This window comes from Pristis pectinata, chromosome 6 (genome assembly GCF_009764475.1).
Source record: "Pristis pectinata isolate sPriPec2 chromosome 6, sPriPec2.1.pri, whole genome shotgun sequence".
NCBI lineage: Eukaryota > Metazoa > Chordata > Chondrichthyes > Rhinopristiformes > Pristidae > Pristis > Pristis pectinata.
The window spans coordinates 44,933,086-44,947,687 of NC_067410.1; the positions used below are offsets into that span (position 1 = coordinate 44,933,086).

At 40.1% G+C, this 14,602-nt stretch overlaps 1 protein-coding gene across 1 annotated transcript in view; it reads left to right on the top strand.

Annotated features, from left to right (window-relative positions):
- The window catches only part of sumf1 (sulfatase modifying factor 1), a 114,873-nt gene that overhangs the window by 63,227 nt on the left and 37,044 nt on the right, over positions 1-14,602 (top strand). Inside the window, exons 6-7 of the mRNA XM_052018718.1 lie at positions 3,547-3,661; positions 5,331-5,444. Coding sequence (XP_051874678.1) covers positions 3,547-3,661; positions 5,331-5,444 — 229 coding nt within the window. The remainder of the gene's footprint in view (positions 1-3,546; positions 3,662-5,330; positions 5,445-14,602) is intronic.

Genomic DNA, 14,602 nt, shown 5'->3' on the forward strand with positions numbered 1-14,602 from the left:
AGTACTGGAGTTGAAGTATCACTGGGGTCTCTGGAGTGGAGCAGGAACCCATAGCTTCCTGACTCGGAGGTCAGAGTATTCCCTACCAGGCTGCTGATGACATTCCTTACATCTTGATGCATATGCTAAAGAGTTCACACTACCTCAAACATTGTGCATATCTGTCCAAAAGATTCATTTGGAATTGGAATTGGTTTATCACTGTCATATGTACTGAGGTACAGTGAAAAATTTGTCTTTCTTACCATTCATACAGATCAATTCATTACACAGTGCATTGAGGTAGTACAAGGTAAAACAATAACAGAATGCAGAATAAAGTGAAACAGCTACAGGTAGTAGAGGTGCTGGTGAGCTTTCTTGGCCATGGCATCTACGTAGTTGGACCAGGACAGGCTATTGGTGATGTTCACTCCTAGGAACTTGAAGCTCTCAACCCTCTCGACCTCAGCGCCGTTGATGTAGACAGAAGCATGTGCACCAACCCTTTTCCTGAAGTCAATGACCATTTCTTTTGTTTTGCTGACATTGAGGGAAAGGTTGTTGTCATGACACCATGTGACTTAGCTCTCTATCTCCTTCCTGTACTTCGACTCATCGTTATTTGAGATACAATCCACCACAGTGGTATCACCTGAAAACTTGTAGATGGAGTTAGAGCAGAATCTGGCCATGCAGTCATGGCCGTATAGGGAGTAGAGTAGGGGGATGAGGACGCACATTGTGAGAATAATTATGGCAGAGCTGTTGCTGTCTATCCTCACTGATTGCGGTCTGTTGGTCAGGAAGTCCAGGATCCAGTTGCAAAAGGAGGTGTTGAGTCCCAGGTCTCGGAGTCTGGTGATGAGTTTGCTTGGAATTACAGTATTGAAGGTGGAGCTGTAGTCAATAAGCAATAGTCTAACGTAGGTGTCTTTACTGTCCAGATACTCCAGAGATGAGTGCCGGGCCAGGGAGATGGCATCTGCCATAGACCTGTTTCAGCGATAGGCGAATTGCAGTGGGTCGAGGTCGTCTGGGAGGCTGGAGTTAATGTGTGCCATGACCAGCTTCTCGAAGCATTTCATGATGGTGGATGTCAGAGCCACTGGGCAAGTTCTTCATTCCTGGAATGCAATGAGTATTTAAGTCATCCTGTATGTCATGAATCACTAATATTTGGAAATTTACAACAGGAAAACAATAATATCAATGTAACAACTGGTTAGATTGTAGTAATTGTAATAATGTTGACATCTTATAAGATGGTCAATTCTGTGTTTGAAAATATGTGGTACCTGATTTGAAATTGGTTGATGTAGATGACATGAGAAGATGTGGGTTCAGAGAGCATGGCGTTTGTGTATGCAAATTCATAAATGTAGCAAACAGTTGTTTTAAACTATTTCGGTTTAAGGAGTACCTCCTACAGCACTTGTATTTATATTGCTGTGTAAGCCCTTGACATGTGTAACACCCATCCCTGCTAATTGCTGTTAATATTCCAAGGAGGCTTATTTATTTTTGTTCTTCAGTGTTCTTTTGGCGTACTGAGCAAATGCTGCTCCTGCTGGTTTTCCTGTAGTACATTTTAACTATAAATATGTATACTTGCTCTGAGGGCAGCAAAGAGAGACCCAAGCATGATGAATTTTGCATGATTTTATATTTTAAGATGCAAAGTTTAAGAATATGTTTGGCAACATCTTATGACAAATGGAAGCAGCTTAAAATGGAATGCTAGGCTAAAGAGAAAATTTTATTGAAATAATTATATTGAAATTATTGAAAGGAAGAGGTTAAAGAGGGAATTTTATACAAGCACTCTCTCATCTACCCTGTTCCAGATTTTAAACCCAATAAACTGAAGGTGAAAACTATCAAGGCACATTTTCTGCATGCCCCCACATACCCAGGCTCCAGCTGCAGTTATTATTAATCAGTAAATATAGAGCTGGTATTTTATTTCCTGCCACACAGTAATAGCGTTGGCTATGAGAGACAGATAATGCCCAAAATGCACAGTCAGCATTTCAGTCAGGCATGTCTGCCTTGGGGAAAAAAGCTTCCACCAAGTCTGTTTCAGCTCCATATTGCATGTTTTGTTCAATAAATGTTAACTTTCTCCTGTTTTAACTAAAAATAACCGATATCAAGAGGGAATTGCTGTCACTGTGGCTTGTTATGCAAAGACAGGTTTATGCACAATTATATTACCTTGTGATTCTGAAACACATGACATAAAAGCCAATGCTGCTTGTTACATTTTGGCTGGATAATTCAGTAACTGGACAGTAAGTGGCTTCTGAGATCAGTTTATTTTTGTACCCATTTCTGAGGTGTGGCAGCCCATTTGAGAGGGGCTGCCATCATTATGGAGTAGCCAGAAAGAAGAATGAGGAAAGGTGGTGACAGGAGCAAAGTGTAAATCAGAGGGCTGTTCAAAGGTTTTGGTCAGGGGAGATTAGAAGGGTTTGAGGGTGTTTGATCAGTGTGGTACAGGGATGAGTGAGATTGGAGTTGGGGACAGTGAAAGTAAACAAAGTAAACTGGTTCAGTGGAGAGCTGCTTACTCTTGTAGCCCTTAACTGTTTTCTCTCTCTCGCTCATGCGCGCGCACACACACACACACACACACGCACGCACGTCTATACACACATGTATAGACACACATTTATATTCACACGTGCAAACAAGTGCATGCACACACGCATATACATGTATAAATGTATACTGTATATACACTAACACATCAACACATATGCTCTCACTCTCTCACACACACACACACACACACACACACACAGGGTCTGATATACATCACTAACCCCAGTTGCATCCTTCTTAATTCATTTATTGGAAATATTTGCTGAGTATCTGTTATGTATGCCTTAGAATTACAAAAATAGTAAATTTAACTGATTCCAATGTATTTTCATTTTATACGGTTTTAAAAGAAAGTGCTCTAATGGAGATAGTGCCAACAATGAACAATTGTGGTGAAGTAGGAAAGGAGCAAGTTTTCAATGTTTGATTGTTGTAAAAAGTAAAAATAATGGGTATAGGTGAAGGAGTTTCAGAAGTCCTGGGGATAAAGTGAGAAAAGGAAATTGCAATGTGTCCTCCTTTTACAAGAATGCAAATGGGAGATTGAGAGACAGGAATTGTATGGCAGATGTTTGCATGTCAAGCTATTAATGTTCACTGGATATTTAAAATCGAGGGAGCCTTTCATCATGAACACAAAGCCTAACATGTAGAGACAATGTGCTGGTGCTACTGGCTGCTCTGCTGATAGAAATCCCTCACTTAATGATCTTTGTATTGGCTTTCTTTGGTAAATATAGCAAGTGTTTTTTTTGTTTGAGGTTGCCACTAGTTCCACTTCATGAGCCAAAGAAGTTGAATGTATGTGTGTGTGAGAGAGAGAGAGAGAGAGAGAGAGAGAGAGAGAGAGAGAGAAGGGAGGGAATAATGCCTATTAAAAAATTTTGCTTTATCTGTTTGCTAAACGAGATCAGGAATCAGACTTACTGACTGTTGGATCAACCTTTAACATTCCTATAGACTCTTCCCATGGGGGAACAAACTGCATCCTAAAGGCCAGCACTACATGAACATCTGGCAGGGAGACTTCCCTCACCACAACACAGCAGATGATGGATATGCCAACACTGCCCCTGTAAGTGTCACTCTGTCTGAATTTTTAGCTGTATACCACAAAATCTACAGCAGTAGTGCTCCTGGAAATCAAAAGGATGGGCTGGAACTGAACAAGAAGTGCATACAGTATCAGAAGTGATTATAGATTATCAGCAGTGGTGCATGTGATAAGTTGGAGTATATGGTCATTTGTTTTTACCTTTTTTTGCCATATTCTTTGTAATGCCATTTCTCATTCTCTCTTGCTTTACCCATTGTTTCTTTTTCCTTTACTAACTCTCCTTGTTCTTCAGCATCTCATTTGTTTCTTATCAGTCTTTTACTTTTTATCCAGCTGGGAGATTGTGGGTGCCATACAAAGTACGGATAAGAGTTGTCATCAGTTGCTGATGGTCTTTTGCTGATGCCCTCGGCACCTGCCTTTGCATCTCTCACCTCTTGGGGCCTCTCTTCATTTTTCTTCCAACTGCCATTAATTCCCTCAACTTCTTCCCCTCCAAACTACCTGCACAACCTCTGACAAAACAGTAGTGTTACATTCTGTCTACAGAGAATTAATTGACCTGGGCATTATGCATTTAATTAACACTCATAGCACTGGACAAAATGCACCCAATCCAAGCCCAGGTTTTGTGGGAAGACAAGGTTTTCAAATAAAATGTAAAATATTACCACATCACCAGGTTCAAGAACAGCTACTTTCCTTCAGCCATTCGGTTCTTGAACCAACTTGCACAACCCTAATCACTACCTCAGTATAGTAACACTGTAATCACTTTGACCACTTTGCACTACAATTAACTTTCTTTATTTTTTTGGTTCTATTTGTGTTTCTTCTGTACAATTCTTGAATAAATTATGTACAATTTATGTTGAATATATGTTGTTTTTTTGAATGTCTCTAATGCGACCCAAGAGGTGTGCCTGTAATGCTGCTCAAGTAGGTTTTTCATTGCACCTGTGCACAAAAGGGCAGAAAAGAGAATTCAGTGGATAAAATTATTTTATTTATGATATGTGTAATTCTTTGTTTATTTTCTCTTAGATTTTGATTATTGAGGTGAAAATGTTATGATGAACAAATGAATCTACTCTCCAAAAACCATACCACGGCACAAGTCAATGTCAAAAGGAGTACAAGGGCAAAGACTTAGAGTGGGGAGAAAGGCAAATTATTTTTAATAAATTTGCAAGGCAATGCATTGATACACAAATGCATCAGCTGCAGTACAACTGAATGCACTTTTCCACGTAACAGGCTTTCGATCTTTTCCAGGGTATTTTCTTTTGAATGGGTCATCCCATTCTGAAGCAGTTTTGTAAATGTGTGGAATGAATGTGCAACTTGTGGGAGTGCAGGAACTGGACAAAACAATGACTAGAAGAGTTATGCAATATTTTGATTAATGTTTGTACTGTTGCCATAGCCACATGGAAAGTAATTTTAATATTAAGGTTTTTTTATGATAAGAATAAAATGAAGAATATGATTTACCGTGAGTGGTGTACTTTGAAGTGGTATTTGTGGTTATCTTGTATTCAAAATTGTTAATATTTTTGGTTAAGTATTTGCTTAAGGTTTTGACACTTCCTCTGTTGTGATGAGTTAGTATTACTATGTAGAGGACGTGAAAGATTGATAAATGCCCTTCTATTTATCTTGTTTTCCCTCTCCATCTATCTCACAGGTCACCACCTTTCCTCCCAATGGTTATGGTCTCTTCAATATGGTAGGGAATGTCTGGGAGTGGACATCAGACTGGTGGAATGTACACCACACCACAGATGAAGTAGATAATCCTGTAAGTATCTCACTCAGCTATCAGTGATCTCATGCTGATGACGGGGGAGCTCCTGGCAACACCAAAATCAAAATTGTGCCACCCGTTATCTCCTGTCCATTGACACTGGATAGAAACTTTCGGTTTCTGGATCTCCAGCTTTCCCTTCAGTGTGATGATGGTTGGCACTCCCTGTTGACAGTGCAGACTTGGAAGAATTAACTCCTGCGTAACACAGTTGTACTGGATACAAGTTTTAAAATGTAGGGAAAGGAGAAAAGAAGGTAATCTTCTTGTTTTTGTTCTACTTCATTATTATTATTATCATTATCTTTTGACATAGCTATTTAGATGAACTGAGTGCCACGTTAGGGTGAATCTGAGGACAGAGTCAACTACATAGCAGTGACTGTTGGGCAGAGTGGTTGAGGACACTGAATCGCATTCATGAGTGTTGGGTAAATGAAAACATAAGTTTAACACTACTTTGATGCAGTGAAGGCTCTATTTATAAGCCAATAAGAACAAGGCATTAATTAATTGAAAGATTCCTTTTTTTCAGCTGCTTTGCAAATGTATGCAAAGTGTTCTGTTTGCATATCAAAGTGTGATGTAAGCATCTCCCTGGCTGCTGTCATATCAGATGTAGCTCATGAAATTTCTGTGCGTCAGTGCTGGAAGAAAAACCTGGGGTAAAATCGTCAAATCATATCCTGCGCATTTTCTCACCACAATCTTTCACAATTACTCCAGTGCTTTGCAAAACCAAAGTCCTATTTACCCACATAAGATGATTATCCCAAGGACAAGTCAGAGCCTAGAAGAAGGAGGCAAAGCTGGAAATATAAAGCAAGTGCATGATTTAATTCTGTCCCACTGAATGAATATGCTGTCTTCCTATTAACCACAGTTTAGAAAGAAAAGAAAATAAATTGCTTTTATGTTGCATTTAATCACTTCCTCAAAAATTTACCACTAGATAGATATCCTTTTTGTATTGCAGTTACTACCAGATAACAATGTGCCACTGTCCTTCCCACAAGCATAGCAATTGATCCATGCAAGGTCCCACAAAACAAAAGTGTGATTCAATGAATGGGATCTATTTTTGGCTTTGATTCAGGCTCACAGGAGAATGTTGACTAGGAAATGGGATCAAAACTTATGTCAGGGAGTCCAACCTATGGGCAGTGATCCACATGTTCTAACAATCTTGCTCACAAAACCCAGACTTTTTCTCACAATATTCCGAATTTGTACTTGAATGCTTGTCATTTTTGAATTTTGTGGACTTAGTGGTTTGAGAATTTCTCTAGAAACTCTCCCAATGACGAATGAAATACATTGAAACAGCAAAGATCACAAAATCACTTACTTATCCAAAGGAAGCAGTGAACTCATTGCAGCTCTGTATGAAAGGTAAATATAAGCAAGGTGAATGTTTTATTTTATTTGCTTGTGCGTGAAACTAAATAACCGTTCAGGTGCCAAGATTCAATTTAGTACCTGGACAGCACTGGCTACCTTCTCAAGATATAGGATAGGTTTTTGACGAAATCCTGTAATTACCCAGCATTTCATGGTGCCACACAGGCCCCTGCATTTTCTGCTTCCTTACTTGCTAAGTCCATACTTGCCTTGAATTAATCCCTTAGTGGTTACACTAGTGGTTCCACACACTTATTGGTTACTCCCTCATCATTATAAGTAGGTTAGTTTGCTCTCCTGGGAGTTCTGCATTGGATTGTGGCTTGCAAGACCTCAGTGGGCACTTAAAAGGAAGTTTGAGAGTAATGCATTCACATTGGGGAATGGAATTTCCTGACACCCATGCAATGAAAGGCACACAGTTCCATGCAGAACTGTTGGCATTTCTCAGGCCATTGTGCTCTCTAACTAGAAGTAATTTCTGTCTTGTAAGACTCTCAATCATACGACCAATGTTCATCTATCAGTTAATTGTTCATATGTATAAAGTATATACATGCAATTTTAATTGCTAGCTTTACTTTCCAGAGTTACGCATATCGCTGACCCAACTCCCATGGGTGAGCTCATAGAGTCATAATCATAACTACCACTCACCTACACACTACATAAAGCATTGGAAACGGACCCTTCAGCCCATTGGGTCCGTGCAGACCATCAGCCACCCATTTACACCATTAATCCCATTCTTTATTCTCCCCACATTTTCATCAACTCCCTCCAGATTCTACCACTCACCTACATAATGGGGGAAATTTGCTGTGGCCATTTAATCTACCAACCCGCGTGTCTTTGGGATGAAGGGAACCAGAGCACCCGGAGCAAACACGTGGTCACAGGAAGGATATGCAAACTCCATACAGACAGCACCCAAGGTCAGGATTGAGCCTGGGTCTCTGATGCTGCAAGGTAGCGGCTCAACTAGCTGTGCCACTGCGGCGCTGTTGTAGAGTGCCTTAAATATTGAAAACAGTTTTATGTACTGCAAAGCTCTGAAAAAATATTTGGAAATCTGGAGCAAAACTGTACTCGGTGTGTGGGATGATGCTGATTGCTGCTGCCAAAGAAAAAGGATAAGATTAGAAATTGCAACACACACAAAATGCTGGAGGAACTCAGCGGGTCAGGCAGCTTCTATGGAGAGAAATAAACAGTCGTCATTTCGGGTCGAGACCCTTCATCAGTCCTGATGTGGAATCATGCACTCAATGTGTGCATGTTTTTACCTGTAAGGCCTGTGCTTGGGAACCAATGGACTTAATTCCCCACTTGTCTGCATTGTGACTTTTAGTTAAGGGGTAAACTGGACCATTGGTTATAAAGTCCATTGTAAAAGAGACCAGTTACCCAACACAGTTGTATACATGGATGGCATATAAAGTGGGAAGGTCAAATGTACTTGTCTTCATAGACTGAGGCATTGAGTATAAGAGTTGGGATGTCATGTTGCAGCTGTATAAAACATTGGTTAGACCCCACTTGGAGTACTGTGTACAGTTCTGGTCGCCACACTATTGGTAGGTTGTGATTGCAACAGAGAGAGTGCAGAAGAGATTTACCAGGATGCTATCTGGAATGAAAGGCTGTATATATAAGAAGAGATTGGATACGTTAGATTTATTCTCACTGAAAAGTAGGAGACTGAGGGGCGAGAGAGGTTTATAAAATTATGAGAGGCATAAATAGGATAGATAGAGTCTTTTTACAAGGGCAGGGGAGTGTAGAACTAGAGGACACAGGTTTAAGGTGAGAGGGGAGAAATTTAAAGGAGATCTAAGGAATAAGTTTTTCACACAGAGGATGGTGAATATTTGGAACGAGCATTGGAACAAGAGGGAGATACAATTACAGTGTTTAAAAGACACTTCAACAGGTACTTGGATAGGAAAGGCGTAGAGGGATACAGGTCTAATGCAGGCAAATGAGATTAGCGTAGGTGGGCAAAACAGTCAGCATGGACGAGGTGGGTTGTAAGGGCTCCTTTCCATGCTGTACAATTCTATGATTCTATGATGTTGTTCCCTGATATGATTTGCCCTCTATCTGCAGTCCACACTTCATTATTTGTACTCAGAAGAAATATATGATCTAACAAAATATGTCTAGTTAAACATAAAAGTGGTCAATAAATGTCACTTAAATTGATGCCTGTTTAAAGGAGGTACACATATATTTGGAAGATTTAATTTCTATACCAGTATGAAGAAATGCCAATGTAAACTGGCCATCTTTTATGAAATGGCCTCCTCTCACACCAGCTCACCGTGCATCCAACCCATATAACCCACAGCCTCTTCTTTCACTTCTGAAGCTGGGTGCTCTGCTCTGTGAGTTGCCTCCTAACTCTCAAAAGCCTTTCCACCATCTACAAAGCAGCTAAAAGTATGAAAGAATACACTTGCCCGGATAAGTCCATCTCTAACATGAACTCCGGAAGTTCAATATCCAGGAGAAAGCAGCACACTTAATTAGCAGCCATCCACGACTGAAATACTGTCTGCTGTGCTTATCACGTAGAAAGCATTGAAGCAATCTGACAGGGTTTACCGGACAATACGTCCCAACCATGTGACAAGGGCAGAATAGGCACATGGGAGTACCAATAGCTGTCATTTCCCCTCTCAATACCGCCTTAATTTGTAAATAAGTCAATGATCCTTCATTGTGCTTGGGTCAAAATCTGAGATCTCTCAATCTAATGTCACTCTTGGAGTTCCACCAACAGCAGAATGCAAGCATCTTATAAAGGTACCTTATACAATGGTAACTAGGGCTGAGTAATAATGCTTTGCTGAGTAATAATGCTGGGCTTGCCGCCGATGTGTACATCCCTTGAAAGAATAAAATAAAACTCCCTTACACTGGGTCTGGAGTTACCGAGAGTTAAAGTATATAAGTGACCCAGATGGGCTTTCATGAAATATGATAACTTATCAGTTAAATTACTGAACCAGTACTCAGGGATCTGGATTTTTGATCCAGCTTTAGGAGTTCAAATCCCACTTATGGCAGCTGGAGAATTTAAATTCACATAATTAAATAAATTTTGAATGAAAAGATACTGTCAGTAATGATAACTATAAATCAACTGGATTATCGTAAAAACCCATCTGACTCACTAACCCACTTTAGGGAAGGAAATCTGGTCTATATCCACCTCCTGTCTCACCAATCTGTTGATGTTTATCTGGGGTGTCCTGAAAACCTACTGATTTCAAGGGGCAATCAGAAATGGGCAATAAATGCTGGCCTTGCTAGTAACATAGGATACAGCACAGAGACAGGCCCTTCGGTCCACAAATCCATGCCATCAAGTGCCCACATGCACTCAGCCGACTCTAATCCAATCTTGTTCTCCCCACATTCCCCATTAACTCTTGCCCGATTCCACCACTCACCCACACTATAATACCTCCTGTTCCAGCCTGGAAGGAGTCAGAGGCAATATGATTTGGGCTCACTGTGAGCTGCACAGTCGCAGGTAGAGCAGTCCAGGTATGTGTCTTTAGCTGCAGTTCTGTCTAAAGCATGTGGCATCCGCATCCATAAAAACATAAAACAAGCAACACTTTAGTCGTTCCATGGTCAGTATTACATATAGTAGTCTTTAATTATTGATTGTTATTTAATTAGGTGAATTTCAGTTGTGCTTGTTGGGATTTGAACTAATGTTGTCAGATCACTAGTTCAGACCTTTGTTTTTTTGCCTGGTAACATTATCATTCTTCTGTCATATCTTTTCTCAAGTTCAACCAGGAACAAAAGGAATCAAATATCCATCGCTCAAGGATTGTTTCAGGCAGGCAGATGTTCACAGAAGATGGCTGAAATATTGATGTTCAAATCAATGTTTAAGAAAATTCAATGTCCTTCCTGCTGATCTCTTGTTTCAGATGTGAGATAACCATGAAAATTGCATGTGTTCCCCAGAACTTTGTCTTAAATCAAAGGCAAATGCTAGAAAATAGTGAAGGCTTGAAATACTCATAAGGTCAGGAAGAGCTGTAGAGAAATATTGGCATGAGGTTTCTGGTCTAAGACACTTCCTCAGCACTGTAATATATTATAGATGTCTTAAATCAGTCACTCCCATAATTTGGTAGATTTCAGGACAGAGTCATCAGCATTGGGTTGGTGTTTCCTCTTAGTTTGCAATCAACCTTTGGAAGTCACCTATATATACACCTCAATGCATGTACTCCAAAGTATGGAGGAAGCTAGCTTGCTGTAACCAAAATTGAACAATGTCATACACAAATGCACTGAGATAATCAAACTTTCTTAAAGTCTTAATTATTGAAGAGTAAGACTTTCCTGGGACCATATAAAGTTATCCGGTTTAATCAAAGAAATTATGGAAATAAAATTGCCACCACACAGCTAAGAGACCACAGCAGCTATTGGCTCACACTCATTTGTTGATGCTGCACAAGGCGCTTTGGTCCAACGTTGGTTGTTCCTGATTTAGATTGGTTTTTACTGACCCTCCTTGTGTGCAGCTCCCAGTGAGTTCCATTTATACATTACAATACCTGTTAATCATTGTCGATGAGGTCTCACAAACAGAAATGGAAAACCTTGTCAGTTTTAGCAGTTCTAAAGAGGCCAAAATGTTTACATTTTCTTGTTCAAATCTAGCACCACAGTATTATGCAAGCTTATCCATGAAGAAGACCAATGTTCATCAATATCAGTTTCTAGCTTATTGATGGTAGCATTTAGTCCTTCAACAATTATTGCAATCAATTGCTCTCAATTGGTCTCTTGCATATGTGACACAAGGGAAACCAACATGATGCCAATGCTGTACAAGGTACAAAATCATGCTTTTGTGTATGCTGCTGGCTCACATTCTTCACTGGGTTTTATTAATGGTTTGTCTAACTGATTTTTCTTTTCATTCTTGATTATTTGGAACATCCCATTTACTGGCCTGTTTCCCAGCCCCCACCAGTGCAGATAAACAGTGCTTTATAGGATGTAGCTGCATGGCACCAGCATCTCATCGTGCACTTAACCAAGTGGCCATTCTATCTATCCATAGGATGCATTCTGTTGAAACCCAAACAATATCTCTATAGATGAGCACTTTGGAGCAGGGATCATTAACAAGTATTGAGTAGGAGTCTTGGCTGTGTTGTAGTTCAGCATAGTTAAAGCTAGTTGCAATCCCTCATCTGCTTCTTTGGATGTTTGTTAAGACAGCCAATATCAAACCTGAAACCTTCTGATGTATCACCAGTTATTTTCTTGGAATCAAGAGTGGAGGAGCAGGGTTCAGTTTTTAAGGATATAAATAGGCAGCGGCTCTTCCTGAAAGAATAAAGTCTTTGACCCAGTTCCAGGATTGCCTATTTGAAGCTTTTAAAAGATAAATGCAGGTCTCAATCCCTCAGTGATTGATCAACCGTTTGCACAATTTGATTGTGTCCAGGATTAGGCTGCTCTATATTTGGCTTCTGGCCTGAAATTTTAAATATGTTCCTGTCATAATCAAAGGTTCTTAATAACCTCATACATGCCAGCTAAATAGAACTTAATATCATGGAATAGTGACCTGTTCTTGTTGAGAAATTCAAAGCTGATGGAGAAAGCCAACAGCACTTAGAGAAAATACTTTACACAATGAAGTCTTTTAATTGGAGTTTCAGTCTCTGTACCTTAGAAACAATGGTGTTTCATAAATTAGCATCTATTTATATTGACATCAAATGAACAGTGCCAGTTTTATAGTTGCAATTTTTCTCCTCAACTTACGTAAGTGCAAATAAATGTAATATCCAAATAAATAGAATCCCTAAATATACCCTTAAAACTCTAGTTTTGGAACATCTGTACACATTATGGAAATATTTTATTTCTAGTATGGTCTTTCAGTACATTAGAATGTCCCAAAGTGCTTTACAAAGAATTAAGTACTTTTGACTTCTATGCACTACAGTAAAATTTTAAGCACACATCAGCATCCCACAAACTCCTCTTCTTTGGCTGTCCCTTGTGATTATGGGTGACTTGCTTCCACTTGAGTTGTGGCTGGTGAGTCCTATTTGAGATCTATAGACTGCCAGAGGTCTGGTGATTTCCACTGGTGTATGCTCCTTTTGCTGTCTGCACTTTTTTTTGAGCTCGAAGAGACTTGAAGTGCTTTGTACATTCCCAAATGCTTCTCCTCCAGTCTGAGCAGACGTGGGCCAGGGGCTCCTTTCAGATCACATGCCACAGGAGATTTCCTGAAGAAGACTTCATTTTGGAATCTAGTGTCAGCAATGTGGACAATGTGACCAACTGAGCAAAGCTAATTAAGGGCTAAATGTGCCTTGAACCTGGGGCTCAAGAGAAGACATCAACGTCAGTTCAGTGAATGTGGAGGATTCTTCAGATATATTATTGCTGGTAATTCTCCAGTGCTTTGCTGTAAGTTGGCCATGTCTCATGAGACATACTGAGACATACAGGATCACTGTTGCTCGGTAGACCATGAGCTTGGTGTTGTAGCTTTGAGATCTTGGTTTTCAAATGCTGTCTTCCTCAGGCAGCCAAAATTGATGGTGAATCTCATCTTCAACACCTGCCCTCATGTAACAGTAGTTTCCAAGATATGAAAAGTGCTCTACAGGTTGCTAAGGTGTCACCATGGACTTTGATTGAAGGAAAATATATTACTATCTGTTGGTGAAGAACCTTTGTGTGCCAGGCATTTAGCATGAGGTCAATTGTCTTTCACACTGTGCTGAAGATATCTTCAGTGGTTTGGAGCTTACATAAACTGCAAAACTTGAATTAGAACATAGAACAGTAAAGCACAGGAACAGGCCCTTTGGCCCATGATGTCTGTGCTGACCATGATGCCAATTTAAGTTGTACACCTGCTTACACATGTCCATATTCCTCAATTCCCTGCCTGTTCATGCGCCTGTCTAAATGCCTCTTAAAGATTGTCAGTGTATGCTTCAACCACTTCCCCTGGCAGTGTATGTCAGTCATCTACCACTCTCTGTATAAAAAAAGCATGCCACATAAATCTCCTTTAAACTTTCCCCCCTCACCTTAAACCCATGCCCTCTAGTATTTGACCATTCACTCTGGGGAAAAAAACTCTGACTATCTACCCTACCTCTGCCTCTCATAATTTTATAAACTGCTATCAAGTCGCCCCTCAGCCTCTGACCCTCCAGAGAAAACAATCCGAGTGCATCCAACCTCTCCTTATTGCTGTCATTTTAAACTCCGTGGTGTACATTGAAGCTGGGGAGCCAGTTGAAATTCCCAGACACACTTCCATTGGGAAGGAGTTCCATGGTGCAGAGGAGATGTATGATGTCCTGATCTGGGACTTCATTTATGTGCAGAGAATACAAAACCTGGGGAGAAGAGAAAGTTGTGATATATGGTAATCTGATGAAGATTTTCCAACTTAGAAAGCTGTATGATATGGAATGCAATAAATGAAAAGATATAGGAACCAAATTCAGTGGTAACTTTCAAAAGGAATTAAATCCTTACTTTGAAAAAGAAGATAAATTTAAAGAGCCTGGGGAATGAGCTGCCAGAGGAGGTGGTAGAGGCAGATACGATTACAATGTTGAAAAGGCATTAGGACAGGTACTTAGATAGGAAAGGTATAGAGGGATACAGGTACAGTGCAGGCAAATGAGATTAGCGTAGATAGGCACCACGGTCGCCATGGATGT